The sequence below is a fragment of the Eubalaena glacialis genome, chromosome X, assembly GCF_028564815.1.
Source record: "Eubalaena glacialis isolate mEubGla1 chromosome X, mEubGla1.1.hap2.+ XY, whole genome shotgun sequence".
Taxonomy (NCBI): domain Eukaryota; kingdom Metazoa; phylum Chordata; class Mammalia; order Artiodactyla; family Balaenidae; genus Eubalaena; species Eubalaena glacialis.
The window spans coordinates 102,513,120-102,529,836 of NC_083736.1; the positions used below are offsets into that span (position 1 = coordinate 102,513,120).

The window sequence follows — 16,717 nt, forward strand, 5'->3', positions numbered from 1 at the left end:
GGGGCCTCAGCCTAAATGAACTGAACATGTCAATTACAAAGCGGAAGGACTCAAGTGTGCAGACCAAATAAATGCCCAGGCTGCCCTCAGCCCTTTGGAGAAGGTACTGGTGGAAGGTGCTGGGGTAGATCACACTTCCCAGAAGGAAAGTGTGGGCAGAAATGCATAGAGCAAAGACACAGTAAGAAACAGTGGAGCATCCCCAGGAGGTTCTGTGTGGACAGTAGAACAACTGAAGTAGGCTACTCCTCATCTTGGAATGTCCACACTGGCAAGCTTTGCTGTTCAGAAGAATCACTGAAAGCTGACTGCAAAAGCAACTTTCATCCATCTCACAATCTCTGGGTACCGTTGGTTACACAGATAGTTCAGCAGATCTTCCTTTGGGGAAACCAAATAGCTCAACAGAACAATTCGAAGGTTCTGGTCAGGGTCAGTACCAGAAGCTAAAGAAGTCAATAAAGGAATGGAATGGGCATCAGGAATGATGGAGCAGGTAATGGTCAAGTTAACCAGGAAATTAAAAATCCTGATGTAGAGAAAAGGAAATGAAAACAGGTGTCAGGCAGCGGTGTGCTGTTAAATGTGTAACAACCGACTTCCTGTGGGAGAAAACAACAACCTTGATTTGTAGTATTTGCTGAATTCTAGGGTGTAAATATTCCCATCATGGCTGAGCTCTAGGTACCAACACGATGTCACCGAACACAGAGTTGGGAAGCGATGTACACAATCAGCTCTCAGGAGCTAGTGCGAACTGGCTGCAGGAAACCACTGGTAGCAACCTGGGTGCCAGTCTTACGTCTGCTGCTACCTAGCTATGTCACCCCAGTAAGTAACTTCGTTCTGGGTCTCAATTTTCTAGTCTGGAAAACATCAATCTCACAAGATTATTGAGAGAATCAAATGAAACGAATTTATCTCCATCTCAGATCTCTTGTAGCTCTTACCCTCTATGGTTCTGTGATGGAGTTGGCCACATTGGTGGCTTTTTGCCTTTCTCCATCTCTCGCCAAGTCTTGCGAGCTGGGAGAAGACAAGAGAATCCTAGAGGAAGCTGCTCTAGGGTGTGGTAATCAGAGCAGAAACCACGTTCACATGGCCTCAGAGATGAGGTTGAAGGCAGTGGCCACTCCAGATTTTTGATACAGAAGAGATTTCTGGGTGGGAATCAGTTTGGAAAGCGGGGGTAGAGAATTGCTACACGTCTATTATTTTAATGGTATATTTATTGGGGATGACTTAGAGGTGTAAAGGGTGCCCAGGGCCAATGCAATGTATATATGCCCTCTCTTCCTACACTGTACCAGAATCTGCCTGGTAATGAAGAATATACAATGAAACTAGGGCCTGTTCATACTTTGATGTCCTGCGAATCTAAAGGGAGTAACTTAGGGCTAACTTTCTTTATGTCATTTGTTGGAGCCTGGGGCCATAAGTTGCCCTCAATGCCCTCTTTGCTGTGCCCCTGAGCCGTCATTTGGTGACACTATTAGCTCAGAATGGCTATTTGGGCCCTTCATACCTCCTCCTTTTGGTTAAATATAACCAGAATTAAATAAACTGGGGGTCAGAAGAATAAATAAAAGTGACTGTAAGCTTAGCCCCTGCTGGGATTCCCAGCGCTTCAAGCTAATGGACCAAACGAAGGGAAATTCTGGCCTGGATGTGCTGCTGAGGTGGATGGAAGAGAAAACCCTCACCAGCCATTCCAAAAAGTCCAAGTGCAAAGGGGTTTAGTAAGGTATAAGAGACATAATACCTTGTGCTTCCGGAGGCTGCCAGGACTGGTGGGCGTAGAGATGGGAGACTGCTTAGACTTGGGGGTAGAGAGCTGGCTGCTGGAGGTTCCGTTTGCTAGCCCAAGGCAAGAGAAAAGGAAGGGATAAAAATCAACAGCATACAAAGGAACACGTTATCCTTCCCCTCCGAAGACACTGAGAACATTCAAACGAGCCATACAGACAACCAAGTGATGTGACGAGTGGAACAAAGGTGAAAAGAAATACATTCCTCAGAAAGGCAAGAACTGCAATGCTCAGTTAATTAGATCCCCATACGGTGCAAGGCGGTAATCCACCCACCCATTCCCCCGTGTGCTTCCAATTACAGGGGTCTGGTTCTTTTCAAACCTTTTTCATATTCATTCCCAAGTTTGACCCTAGCAACATCTCCGGGAGGTAGTCTGGGAACATATTACTTTGTTTCAATTTTATAAGTGAGACAAAATTGAGGCACGAAGAGATTATGCTGCCTTACCTTAAAGGGGAAGAAATATGGGTGAATTGGACCAGGGCACATCCCCTTTGGTGACAGATGATGCGGCAGCTGCAGGACAGCCCCGTTGTCTATCTCTCCCCCCTCTCTCTTTTCCTGCTCATCTTTCCTCCCACTCTCTCTTCCCTACCTCATTCCGGGTGCAAAGAACAGAAGGAAAAAAAAAGAGAGAGGGAGCTAATTAGGAAGAAGAATGAAAAAGAAAGTGGAGGAGAAACAGAGTGCAAAACATAAAGAGAGGTGCCTACAGCAAAATGGGCAGAGGAGAGAATCGAGAAAGAGGGAGAGAAGGAGATCAGGAATGGAGGAGACGAGACGGGAGACAAGAGATTCTTGGGCAAGAGAAGAAGGGGGAAGTTTGAAATCGGGAGAAAGGCTTAGAGACAGAAAAAGGATGACGGTAGCCGGAGTCAGGGTGCACCCGCATTTGTCTCTAGTCAGTAAAATGCTGAAAATGAGATGGTTTAGTATTTAACATCTCCATATTCCACTGTGTTGGCAAAATTGTCTTATATTCCCTTGCTGACTAGATTTTTTAAAGATCCAATCATGTAAAGAAATGTGGTGCACTGAAACAGAACAATTAAACAGCTTTCAAAGGGGATTCATGTTCAGACATCTCATCTAAAGTTAATCTCTTTTAAAATCTAAGGACCTACATTGTTCATCAGATATTCTGAAATGTGCTTTAAAAATAAGGGCAAATATCCCAAGGGTGTTGGTGGAGTGGGGGAAGGAGAAGAGAAAGAAGGAGGAAGGGAAGACAGGAGGGGGGGGAAGGAAATTGAAAAAGTTAAGCAGGAAGATGGCCTGAGAGTGTTGTTATTAGTCCCACAGGTAAAGCTTAAACTGGTGTATCATGAGTATTTCCTGAGGATATACTTCCTCTGCACCACTTATGGTAATGTTTCCCTAGGTTCTGGAACCTGCATATCAACGTAGAGATGAAAGAGACATCAGTGTGGTGGTTGATGAGTTTGTCCAAGTGCAAGTGAGCTGAAAAATGGGCACTTAGGAATCCACCGTCTGGCCTTGCCTGTGTATTCACTCATCTCTAACCCACTCACTGAGAGGCCTTTCTCCCTGTCAGGGCTTCCTGGAAGTCATTCATTCAGTTGGCCAGTAGCTACAGAGTACTTTCTCTAAGCGAAGCCAAGTATTAGACATTGAGGTTTCAGAGATGAGTAAGTCACTTCCAGTGGGGTGGCAGGTAAGAATACAATGGGAATAAGTGCTATGACAGAGCCATACGAGGGGTATTATCGGAGCCCAGTGGAGAGGCTTTGAAATCAGGGGACTAGGAGGCAACACCTGAAAAAAGTCTTGAAAGGTGACTCTGGAATAGACAAATCCATAGAGACAGAAAGCAGATCAATGGTGGCCAGGGGCTGGCCAGCAGGGGGCAAGGAGGAATTAGGCAGGGCAGGATGGAGAGGTCTGCTAATAGGTACAGAGTTTCTTTGAGGGGATGAAGATGCTCTGGCATTAAATAGTGGTGATTGTTGCACAACTCTATGGCTAAACTAAAATCCAGTGAAATTGTACATTTTAAATGAGTGAATTGTTTATGTCAATTACATCTCAATAAAGCCATTGAGACGATGAATTGGAGCTAGTTAGGCAGAGAGGGTAGAAAGGGTATTCCAGACTTCAGAATTACACCAGTAGGGGCAAAGACGTGGCGGTGTGAAAGAATACAGTATGTTTACAGAAGTGCAAATAGCTCCAAATGGCTCAAGCATAGGATGCCAGCAGTGAATTCTGAGGGATGAGACTGGAGTTGAGGATAAACACCAGACCCTGGGGGCCTTTTGTGAAGTCTGGGTTTGATGTGTGAAAGAAATCTGGGAGTGATACCATCAAATTTGCATTTAAAAACTATGACTCCAGATGCAGTGGGAAGACTGGGGTGAGATGGGGTGGGTGTGGGATGGTTAAAGGTAGAAGCAAAGAGATTGGTTAGAAGACAATGCATTAGTCCAGGTGAGAGGTGGTGATGGCTTAAATTAAAGCACTCGGGAGGGAGAGAAGGGATCAGGAGAAGATAGAGGCCTAGAGGCCAGGCAAGTTTGGAGCGAGCGTGATGTGCACGTACCATGCAAGCCACGCAAGGAGGAACATGACCTGTGCCAAACAGCACACAGACTGGGGGAGCTAGGCTTTGCCAGGGCACTAGGCTTTCTGGTGAATAAAAGAGGCACTTTGGAAAAGGCAAGAGTCTGTGAAGCCACAGTGAGGCAAAGGAGTCATTTACTCTGCAGGAAAAGGAAGGAGTTACTGGACCACCTATAGTGCCTGGGGGTCTCCAAACAGGACCTGGCCCCTAGTATTCAAGATGGAGAGCAATCTTGGTGATCAGTGTGAGGTGACATAACGAACGTCTTCCAAAAGACCCCTGACCCCAGCCAGGAAGTCTAACAGCTGTAGGCATCCCCAGGTAAGTTCTGGCATTTTGTTCCACATGGTCACTGTATCTTTCGGCAACAACAGATTCTAGTTTCCCAGCATTTGTCAGCCATGCTACAAAAGGATGGCTACTATACTTCCAGTGTGAAAACTGTCTTTTTCACCTACCCTCTTATCTAGCTTCTTATCTGAGAATGAACCCACTGGTCTTGGCAAAATGTGGAAAATTATTAACCAAAGCTTATCTGTATGGGAGTCAGTTTCCACTTATTGGCCATAGATCTGCACATACAGGTTTCTTTTGCAATTTCTAGTTCTTTTCTCAATATCCTCTGTAACTCTCTCATCCGCAAACTTTACAGGTATACATAAATACATATTCCATGTATACCTCTCTCTCTATTCTCTGTATGTCTGTATATGTTTATATATGTTCCACTGCCACTCCCCCAATCAATCAATCCCCAGATCAATCTTAAGCTGCTTATAAATAAAGGATTTAATTTTGTCATCAACATTCAATAAGCATTTGGAAAATCAGTTTTTAACCATTTAACTACAATTAATTTAATTGTTGAAAAAAACGTAGACACTTTCCCAGACTTCCCTGATGGAATCAAACGCAAAGATGGACATAGAGAAATAAGAAAATATAGACACGTACAGGCAAATGTCAATTCCTTACAAGCTGAAGGAGCAGACTACATAAAAATATATTCTCATACGCATTTCTTCTAGGGGTTCTGTGGGGAAAAAAATCTGGGAGGGTGCCATTTGATTTGAATTCTGAAGCCAATTCATATAAATGTCACGTAAAAGAAGTAGCAGGGAAAGATGAAAATAGGGTCTGACGAACTGTGCATAGTCTTGGATTGGCAAATCCACATGGAAAGCTGTCACAGTTCATTTTGAGAGTGACTGGAAATAACACCGGTTTGATAGCCCTCATTTTCCTTTATTCTGCTTTACTAAACATCTTTAGCTCCTGTCTCTGATGTTCCAGTTCTCAGCTGCAATTTGAGAATGTATGGGGGGAGTGTTTGCCCTCTTTTACTTGTCTCTCTCATTTCCCTCCTCAGAACCACAGCACTGCCTCACTGTCGTCACCTTTTATTTATTCATAGGTCCAAATCCTTTTATTTCTTTCTTCTCATCGTGCAGTTCATTTTTTCCCCTCTACAGCAAGGTACATCAGGAACTTTTCAATCTCCTAGGCTGTCTTATCAGTCTTATCAATAAAAACCAGGATAATAATGCTTACTGTGTGTCTGTGATAAGCCAGGCACTCTTTTCTCTCTTTCCATTCTCTCTCTCTCTCTCTCTCTCACACACACACACACACACACACAGAGCCTCATCTAGTCGTATTCTAATTTCTGTTGGGGAAATAGAAGCTCGCTCCAGTTAGGGGTAGCAAAGTCAGGATTTGAACACAGGTCTCTCTGATTCCAAAGCCTATGTGTGTTTTGGTTTGTTTTCAGTTTTTGCTACATTGCTCTTCCTTTTTTACGTGATTTGCTTCTGGGACTCCTACTTACGACAACTTTCTGATGGCGGGTAGGAAGGAAGGAGAAGAGTTGTGGCAGAGAAAAAAAGAAAGAAATAGGAGCAGGTAGAGGCAGACACCAGAGCTTATGCTCGTCTTCTAGGCTTTTATCCTACTTGATCTAGTTTAGATTAGAAAGTGATTAGCAAGAGCTATCTTCCATTCACCCTACCAACTGGGTTTCATAGAAAATGTCATGAAACAATAGCAGACAGAGCAGCCAGACAGACGTGTAACTACCCTCATGCCACATGCCTCTGGGAAGATGGTATCTGTGCCCTGTCACTCCCCTCAGGTATGCAGCACAATTGCCAAGCTTGGCCTGGCACAGTCTTGGCTAACTAGCTTCTCTGAATGATTATACCTGCCCATTCCCCAGCGCTTGTTTTTAAATCCTTGGCTCCATCAGAATAGAACAGGACAAGCCCAAACAAAAGATGGCGGGTAAGGTAACTAGGCTGAATTAACTAGATTTGCAGGGATTTAAATGTGTAGGGGAATACGGGTTCCCAGGAGTGAGGAACAAGGTGGACGGAGTCAGTTCCCAAAGAACAAGGAGAAAGTTCAGTTCCTTGCATGGGCGGCCAAGGGCAGAGTATGGTCACCAGCCTGACAAGTTGATGCTGAGCTCTTAGACTATGGATTCCCTTGTCTGGAGGCTGGACTGATCCCTGGAAATCAGGATGCAACTGTGTGTAAGGTGGATGTAAGTAGCCCCAGGTACAGTGATTAAAGAATTGTCTGGGCAATGAGTTACATAAGTCATTATACTTTCTGGGTTCAAGTTTGCATGGCACAGGAAGAAAAGGGCCAGTTTGACATATGTTTTCACCCAACCTTTGACTGGAGAGCAAACTGATTTAATACTCATTCACTTAGCTCTGGCTTTTCCCTCCCATTCTAATCGCAACACTTAAGCTCAACTCAAAATCAAGTCTACTGGTTTTGGTTGGATGTCTATTTTGAAATATTGCTCACTGAAAATAAATAACTCAGTCTACAAAAAAAAAAAGCCATGACAATAATTTCAGAGCCACCTTAATAATTGCAGATGTATTTCTACAATTGTTTTCAAAGCATTTTGCAATATATGAATTCACATGATTCTCCTGATAACCCCAAGAGATGGTAGCCAGGAATTAATGGTCTCCTTTTAATCACAAGGATATAGAGGCTCAGAGAGTGTAGGACTTGCTTAAAGGGTATAAACTGCTTCTTCTCAATGGATGGTGGACTTGAGGATTTGCTCACAGATTCATTTCAAAATTCCCTCAAAGTTAGCATATCACATACCACCATGACCTTTTAGTGACTGGTTCTCTGTCTTGTCTTTTCTAATTCCCTAATGCCTTGCAGAGGGAGATCTCAATATACGATTCAGCCACTTCCTCATTTTTTTCTCATATTGAGATGCTCTAAGTGTTCCTTCATTCCAGTCCAAAGACACCCTGGTTTCTCCCTACTTATACAGGGAGGTTTTCTGGAAGGCCATCCAAGTAGAACCAAAGTGGTTTCAACTTACTTCAGAACAAGGCCAAGAGACAGGGCCTGTGGTTTTCACACATTCATTCCAAAGAGCCCTTGGGCGGGGTGTATGGATTGGTTTGGCTAATTGCTTCTGCTCAGTGGAAATCCTTTGTCCCTCTCCCCAGAACCATCCAGTAGGGAAGCAAGAACTAAGGGGCCCAAAAACAGTTCTTCACTGATTTGATCATAGGGCCAGTTCTCAGACCAAATTCATTCATAAGTTGTGAGATACCGTAAGTTCAGAAGTTGGAATTTGAACTTTAAATCTATTCCCTTCAGAGTCTTGAACAGCATGCAGTGGTGAATCTTTTAAATAAGGGAGAGAAGAGATTTCCCTGTTGCAAAACAAATATGTGATGCTGGAGAGGGTGTGGAGAAAAGGGAACCCTCCTACACTGTTGGTGGGAATGTAAATTGATACAGCCACTATGGAGAACAGCATGGAGGTTCCTTAAAAAACTAAAAATATCACTGATGAACATGGATGCAAAAATCCTCAACAAAATACTAGCAAACAGAATCCAACAGCACATTAAAAGCATCATGCACCATGATCAAGTGGGGTTTATCTCAGGAATGCAAGGATTCTGCAATATACGCAAATCAATCAATGTGATACACCATATTAACAAACTGAAGGAGAAAAACCATATGATCATCTCAGTAGATGCAGAAAAGCTTTCGACAAAATTCAACACCCATTTATGATAAAAACCCTCCAGAAAGTGGGCATAGAGTGGGCATCAACTTAATAAAAGCCATATATGACAAACCCACAGCCAACATCGTCCTCAATGGTGAAAAACTGAAACCATTTCCACTAAGATCAGGAAGAAGACAAGGTTGCCCACTCTTACCACTATTATTCAACATAGTTTTGGAAGTTTTAGCCACAGCAATTAGAGACGAAAAAGAAATAAAAGGAATCCAAATCAGAAAAGAAGAAGTAAAACTGGCACTGTTTGTAGATGACATGATACTATACACAGAGAATCCTAAAGATGCTACCAGAAAACTACTAGAGCTAATCAATGAATTTGGTAAAGCAGCAGAATACAAAATTAATGCACGGAAATCTCTTGCATTCCTATACACTAATGATGAAAAGTCTGAAAGACAAATTAAGGAAACACTCCCATTTACCATTGCAACAAAAAGAATAAAATACCTAGGAATAAACCTACCTAGGGAGACAAAAGACCTGTATGCAGAAAACTGTAAGACACTGATGAAAGAAATTAAAGATGATACAAACAGATTCAGAGATATACCATGTTCTTGGATTGGAAGAATCAACATTGTGAAAATGACTCTACTACCCAAAGCAATCTACAGATTCAATGCAATCCCTATCAAACTACCAATGGCATTTTTCACAGAACTAGAACAAAAAATTTCACAATTTGTATGGAAACACAAGAGACCCCAAAGAGCCAAAGCAATCTTGAGAAAGAAAAACAGAGCTGGAGGAATCAGGCTCCCTGACTTCAGACTACTACAAAGCTACAGTCATCAAGACAGTATGGTACTGGCACAAAAACAGAAATATAGATCAATGGAACAGGACAGAAAGCCCAGAGATAAACCCACACACATATGGTCACCTTATCTTTGGTAAAGGAGGAAAGAATATACAATGGAGAAAAGACAGCCTCTTCAATAAGTGGTGCTGGAAAACTGGGCAGCTACATGTAAAAGAATGAAATTAGAACACTCCCTAACACCATACACAAAAATAAACTCAAAATGGATTAAAGACCTAAATGTAAGGCCAGACACTATCAAACCCTTAGAGGAAAACGTAGGCAGAACACTCTATGACATAAATCACAGCAAGATCCTTTTTGACCCACCTCCTAGAGAAATGGAAATAAAAACAAAAATAAACAAATGGGCCCTAATGAAACTTAAAAGCTTTTGCACAGCAAAGGAAACCATGAACAAGACGAAAAGACAACCTTCAAAATGGGAGAAAATATTTGCAAACAAAGCAACTGACAAAGGTTTAATCTCCAAAATATAAAAGCAGCTCATGCAGCTCAATATCAAGAAAACAAACAACCCAATCCAAAAATGGGCAGAAGACCTAAATAGACATTTCTCCAAAGAAGATATACAGATTGCCAACAAACACATGAAAGGATGCTCAACATCACTAATCATTAGAGAAATGCAAATCAAAACTACAATGAGGTATCACCTCATACCAGTCAGAATGGCCATCATCAAAAAATCTACAAACAATAAATGCTGGAGAGGGTGTGGAGAAAAGGGAACCCTCTTGCACTGTTGGTGGGAATGTAAATTGATACAGCCCCTATGGAGAACAGTATGGAGGTTCCTTTAAAAACTAGAAATAGAACTACCATACGACCCAGCAATCCCACTACTGGGCCTATACCCTGAGAAAACCATAATTCAAAAAGAGTCATGTACCACAATGTTCATTGCAGCTCTATTTACAATAGCCAGGACATGGCAGCAACCTAAGTGTCCATCAACAGATGAATGGATAAAGAAGATGTGGCACATATATACAATGGAGTATTACTCAGCCATAAAAAGAAACGAGATTGAGTTATTTGTAGTGAGGTGGATGGACCTAGAGTCTGTCATACAGAGTGAAGTAAGTCAGAAAGAGAAAAACAAATACCGTATGCTAACACATATATATGGAATCTAAAGAAAAAAGAAATGGTTCTGAAGAACCTAGGGGCAGGGCTTCCCTGGTGGCGCAGTGGTTGAGAATCCGCCTGCCAATGCAGGGGACATGGGTTCGAGCCCTGGTCCAGGAAGATCCCACATGCCGCAGAGCAACTAAGCCCGTGAGCCACAACTACTGAGCCTGCGCTCTGGAGCCATCGAGGCACAACTGCTGAGGCCCGCGTGCCTGGAGCCCATGCTCTGCAGCGGGAGAAGCCACCGCGATGGGAGGCCCGCGCACCGCGGCGAGGAGTGACCCCTGCTCGCCGCAACTAGAGAGAAGCCCACATGCAGCAACGAAGACCCAATGCAGCCAAAAATAGAAATAAATCAATAAATAAATTTATTTAAAAAAAAAGAACCTAGGGGCAGGACAGGAATACAGATGCAGACGTAGAGAATGGACTTGAGGACACGGGGAGGAGGAAGGGTAAACTGGGACGAAGTGAGAGAGTGGCATGGACATATATACACTACCAAACGTAAAATAGATAGCTAGTGGGAAGCAGCCGCATAGCACAGGGAGATCAGCTCGGTGCTTTGTGACCACCTAGAGGGGTGGGATAGGGAGGGTGGGAGGGAGGCTCAAGAGGGACGGGATATGGGGATATATGTATATGCATAGCTGATTCACTTTGTTATACAGCAGCAACTAACACACCATTGTAAAGCAATTATACTCCAATAAAGATGTTAAAAAAAACAAAACAAACAAACAAAAGAACAGATATGTGTACCCAGTTGTATAATATTTTGGCACAGATCAGTTTCCCTCAAGAAGAGGACGTCTGTAAGAAGGCTGCTGGATGTGCCAAGATTATTTTCTCAGGCTTGACAATGCTGACAACATTTATTTCCAGTCGAAGGTGGTTCTGCTGGGGACATGTTTCTGGTGGAGCACGCCTGTTGTCAACACTCACTCCCAATTTTATGGGGCAGGAACTAGAAGAAACTACACTGCTCTTATTTGTGGAAAGAACATATGCTTTGGAATCAGTCAGGGTTTTAAACCCTGGCTTAGCCATTTCCTAGATGTGTGACCTTGGGTGTAACCTACCCTCTGTGAGTCTGTTTCCTCAACTGTAACATTTGAATAAAAAGAGTGCATATGTCAATTGTTGTTGTTCTGAGGAGTACATGAGAGACTACATATAAAATGCTTAGCCAGGTGCCTTAGCAGATAGGGAGGGCTCAGTAATGACATCTTCTATTGCTATTACTACTGCCATTATTAGAAATGGAAGGAATTGAAGCACCAAGTTAGGAAATCCCCTTCCACAGGGGGTGATTTATCAACCTATGCCGGCTGAACACTAATTCTTTGGCTAGCAGGTCAGGCATTAGAGGACTGAAGTTTTCCCGAGCGAAGCCCATAATTCTGGTTTTTGCATGTTATTGCTGTGCTCCCCAGAACAGTCTTCAGCTGTCGGCTCTTCTCTCTTTTTACTCGCTCAGCCTTACCATGGGGGCGGGGGTGATCAGTGAACTCCATGTGGAGGCACTGAAGGTATTGGAGCAGGAAAGTTACATAATGGCCATGTTTTAGGATGAGTAATGCGCCACAGCAGATGTGTAAGTGGACAGAGATTTGAAGCAGAGATGCTATGTAGGCGTGTGCTGAGTAATCCAGGCATCAGGTGATGAGGGGAAGGAAGGGACTTCTGTGTGGGAAAGGTGAAGATGTTTCAAAGGTTCAACAACAGGAACAGCATATGGTGGGCATGAAGGATTAAAGAGTGGGAAGAGTCAAAGATAACGCCAAGGTGTTGGGCCTGGGGAAGAGAATAGAATTGATTCTACTGTCAGGGAGTTGGGGAGAGGAAATGTTTTTGACTTTTAGGCACGTTGCATTTGGCACATATAAGCAGAATTGTCTGGTAAGCATTCATGGCACTGACATCCAGAAGGAAGGTTGGGGCTGGAGATGTAGATTTAATGGTCGCCTCTCTGTACCCCGATATGCTATATTCATCACCACCTCTGCTCTTTTGTTCATGCTTTCTCTGCTGCCAGAAATATCCATTTCCTTATCAATTGAAATCTAATTCTCCTTCAAGCCCCAGTTCTTCCAGGAAGCCTTCCCTTAGCACCCTAGCCCCCAATGAACTCTCTTTCCCACAAACTCCAGTACTTCCAATAGCACTTACTGCCTATCTCTCACGCATTTGGCATTTAAACAAACCATTATCATTAAGTCTTATTTAGCATCTCAGTGCAATGGTTACGTTGTGGACTGTGGAGCCAGATGGCCTGGATTCAAATCCCAGCTCTACCACTTACTAGCTGTGTGATCTTGGACAGGTCACATCGTTCATATGCCCTAGTTTCTTCATTTGCAAATGGGGATAATAGCACCTACCTCGTAAAGTTGTTGTAAGGATTAAACTAGTTAATACACGTAAAGTGATTAGAATGGTTGCTTGGCACATATGAACTATGTAAGTATTTGTAAATAAAAATTTTTGTTAAATTTATATGCATACCGGTTCCCCAAATAAATCATAAGCTTCTTTTTTTTAACTTTTATTTTTATTTATTTATTTATTTATTTATGGCTGTGTTGGGTCTTCGTTTCTGTGCGAGGGCTTTCTCTAGTTGCGGCAAGTGGGGGCCACTCTTCATCGCAGTGCGCGGGCCTCTCACTATTCGCGGCCTCTCTTGTTGCGGAGCACAGGCTCCAGACGCGCGGGCTCAGCAATTGTGGCACAGGGGCCTAGTCACTCCGCGGCATGTGGGATCTTCCCAGACCGGGGCTCGAACCCGTGTCCCCTGCATTGGCAGGTAGATTCTCAACCACTGCGCCACCAGGGAAGCCCTAAATCATAAGCTTCTTAGTGACAGGTAATTCATCTTATCATTTCTTTTCCTCATAGCACCTAGCATTACTAGTTACTCCACCAAAAATTTGGGGAATCAGTTGTATTTAAACACAAGTCCCAGGACTTCCCTGGTGGCACAGTGGTTGAGAATCCGCCTGCCAATGCAGGCGACACGGGTTCGAGCCCTGGTCTGGGAAGATCCCACATGCCGCGGAGTGACTAGGCCCCTGTGCCACAATTGCTGAGCCCGCGCGTCTGGAGCCTGTGCTCCGCAACAAGAGAGGCCGCGAATAGTGAGAGGCCCGCGCACCGCGATGAAGACCCAACGCAGCCAAAAAACACACAAGTCCCCGGCTGCAGCAGGTTGCTAGGACTGCTACTGCAGGGAGATGGGTTAGCACGGCCGCATCCCGTGCTGTGTGGAGTGCTCGGGGACAGGGGCGGGGGGGGGGGGGTGGCATTTGACTGCTTGCTCCAACCATTTACTAAACGGCTCTCCAATGGCAATGGAAAAGTTGCCTTATATATAGGACAGTTCTTCCACTTAAACTAGACGTAAGCTGTGGTTTTAGAAAGAATTCGAATGGGGGAGGAGGCAAGGGGAGTTTTTCTCTTCCCATAGCTTCGCCAAGGGCACCACTTCCCCTTGGACTGACAGTAGGGGAGCTGATGGAGTGTCTAGGACTGGGCACTGGAAACAAAGGCGCTTAATTACTCATGGCTTGCTCTATGCTGCACAAAGAGAATGACACAGATACCACCCCCCTCTCCCAGACTCTCCACATCCCTTGCCTGGAGGTGGGGGAAGGTGGAAGGAAGCAGAGAAGCAAGGACCATGCAACAGAGACCGTTTATTCACCACTCTGGAGCTTCTACACCCTGATTTAAGGACAATGCAAGGACCGCCTACCTGGGAGTCAGGAGAGCTGGGCTCTCGTTCTTGAGTACTAAATAGATACCGGGAAGACTGAAAGATTTACTGAACCTCTTTAGATCTTAGTTCTCCAATCTAAAAAAAACTGGATAATTTTCCTTTCCCAATTTAAGCCATGGTGCTATTATGAGTGACAACTGAGATGATAGGTTTGGAAATATTTTGCAAAGTGTAGAGCATTTACTTCATGTAAAAGATCATTATCTGGAACTTCTCTCAGTTGCAGAAGAACGGTATTATGCTGTCTACTAGTCACATATGGCTAGTGAGCATTTGAAGCGTGGCTAGTCAGAATTGAGGTGTGCTGTAAGTGTAAAATACAATCCCATTTCAACAAATGTAAAATATCTCAACAATTTCTTACATTGGTTACATGATGAAATGATAAGATTTCAGATATATTCAGTAAAATAAAATACATTATCAAAACTAATTTTACCTGTTTCTTTGAGCTTAACTGTGGCTACTAGAAACTTTAAAATTACATACAAGGCTTGCATTTGTGGCTTGCATTCTATTTTTATTAGACCGAGCTGGTACATCCAGACAGTCACATTCAGGAAGGTCAGAATATCCAGGTCCCTCCATCTTAGGCAACCCAAAGCAGCGTCTTTGGTTCAGAAGAGGACTCCCGGATACTATTCTCCCATGGGCACCCTCACCTGGCTGTTTTGTGGCCCTTGACCTCCCCTTTCAAAAGCTGTGTATTTTGGTAGAGAAGACATTCATTCTTGGGCGTTTGGGAACAGAGAAGATTTGACTTTCAGGAATAGGTGCACATAGGTTGGGGGAAGGAGGGTGGAGAACATCGGGTTGCTAAAACAATGACATACTATTGAAGAATAGCAAACTAATTATCACATTACAATCCTCTCAGGTGGGAACTAGCTTCCTTGGAGGCTCCTTTAAAAAAAAAAAAAAAAAAAGAAAGAAAAAGAAAAGATTCCTTCCCAGCAACTAGCTGACTTTGTCCTTTTAATTCAATTCAATTCAATTGGGGGGTAGCTGCATAAAGAGAAAAATTAACACATTAATGGCTAAAATGGAAATAGAGAGAGACACAGAAATGTCTTCCTTTAGTTCTGAAGCCAGGCTTACCTTTGCCCATCAAATGGTAAGTCCTAGGTTAATCAAAAGGGAGCACTGCACAAACTTCCTTCAAACATTCCATAGGAGCCTTCTGGGCTCGGGTTTCACCTGCTTACCACACAATCCCTTGCCCTACTTTAAAGACAAACTGGGCTAATGGGACTTGGATTCTCAGAGTCCGTCAGCTCTGCCCAGTGAGAATGAGAGCTCCTTATAGCAATATTGTATAGACAATCAAATCCTTCCTTAACTCAACTTTAGGGCTTAGCAACAGACATTCCCTTTGGGGGCAAACTCAATACTGGCCTGAGTAGGGACTGAACTTGAAGGGAATAAAGTAGAAGGACTTTGATTTATTCATGGGCAGAATGGGAAAGAGACAACTTAAGGACTAAGGAACAAAGAATCAAATTATGACGCAAATTACAGACCAAATAGCATCAATTTCCTAAACCTCAAGTCAAACTGAACCCAGATATTCACTGAACCATGAATTGGACCAAATATATATATTTATATATATACATATATTATATATATATATATATTTGAAAAGCTAGCAAACTTGTTCAAACCAGAATCAAACCTATATATTTTCTAATGAACTAGAACATCAAAACATTCCTTTAACTGAACCTGAACTGAGCCAATGTTTCATTTGGTTTGAATCCCGGCTAAAGAGGAACAGTTTTGGCTTTCGTTTGCCATCAAAGGAAGGTAGAAAATTCCCTGGAAATGGCCTATCTTCCACAACCTTTAGTCACTCAGGTTGAATGAAGAAATGTGGATCCATCCACAAGCCTCAGATCTAAGACAGACTGACACAGAATGGAAACAGGGTGGTACTACCATGTACTACAAAAGAACAAAGAATTTCAGCCCCACACAATGCTATTATTCTTTGGTTAAATGTATATTAATCTGTATATGTCCCTTGCTAACAGCTCAGGAAACCTTGATACTTTATGAAACAATTCTTTCTTTATGTTTGTAAGGAGAAATTTATGCTAATGCAAAACTATGCATTGTCTATAGCTCACCCTTCTTGTTACCTGATTCTGATTCTGTGGAAGCTATTTTACAACCCTGGAAATCACTGACAACAATGGAAAATGATTTTTGTCTAGACATGCAAATTCTGTCTTATCCAAAATGGAAACCAAGCCTTAGACAAGGTAAGAAACTTGTCCCAAGTCACAAAGCTAGGAAGTGGTATTAATTGGGTTTTCCTAGAGAGATGTCTCTCCCTCCTCTTCCATATCCTATCCCCCTACACCTCCCAGCTTGAGATGGTCCTGAGTGAGGAGGGGGTGGAAAAGGGAAAATGGGTATGTCAAATCTAAACCTTACCTAAAGTCCTGTTTGCCTGAGATCAGCTTTGCCCCTGTGCAATGTTCACTGAGTGGATGTCCTAGA

General features: G+C 43.1%; 1 protein-coding gene across 1 annotated transcript in view; it reads right to left on the reverse strand.

Moving 5' to 3' along the window:
* The window catches only part of DCX (doublecortin), a 111,235-nt gene that overhangs the window by 9,252 nt on the left and 85,266 nt on the right, over positions 1 to 16,717 (reverse strand). The window contains exon 5 of the mRNA XM_061178198.1: positions 1,763 to 1,857. Within this exon, the coding sequence (XP_061034181.1) occupies positions 1,763 to 1,857 (95 nt within the window). The remainder of the gene's footprint in view (positions 1 to 1,762; positions 1,858 to 16,717) is intronic.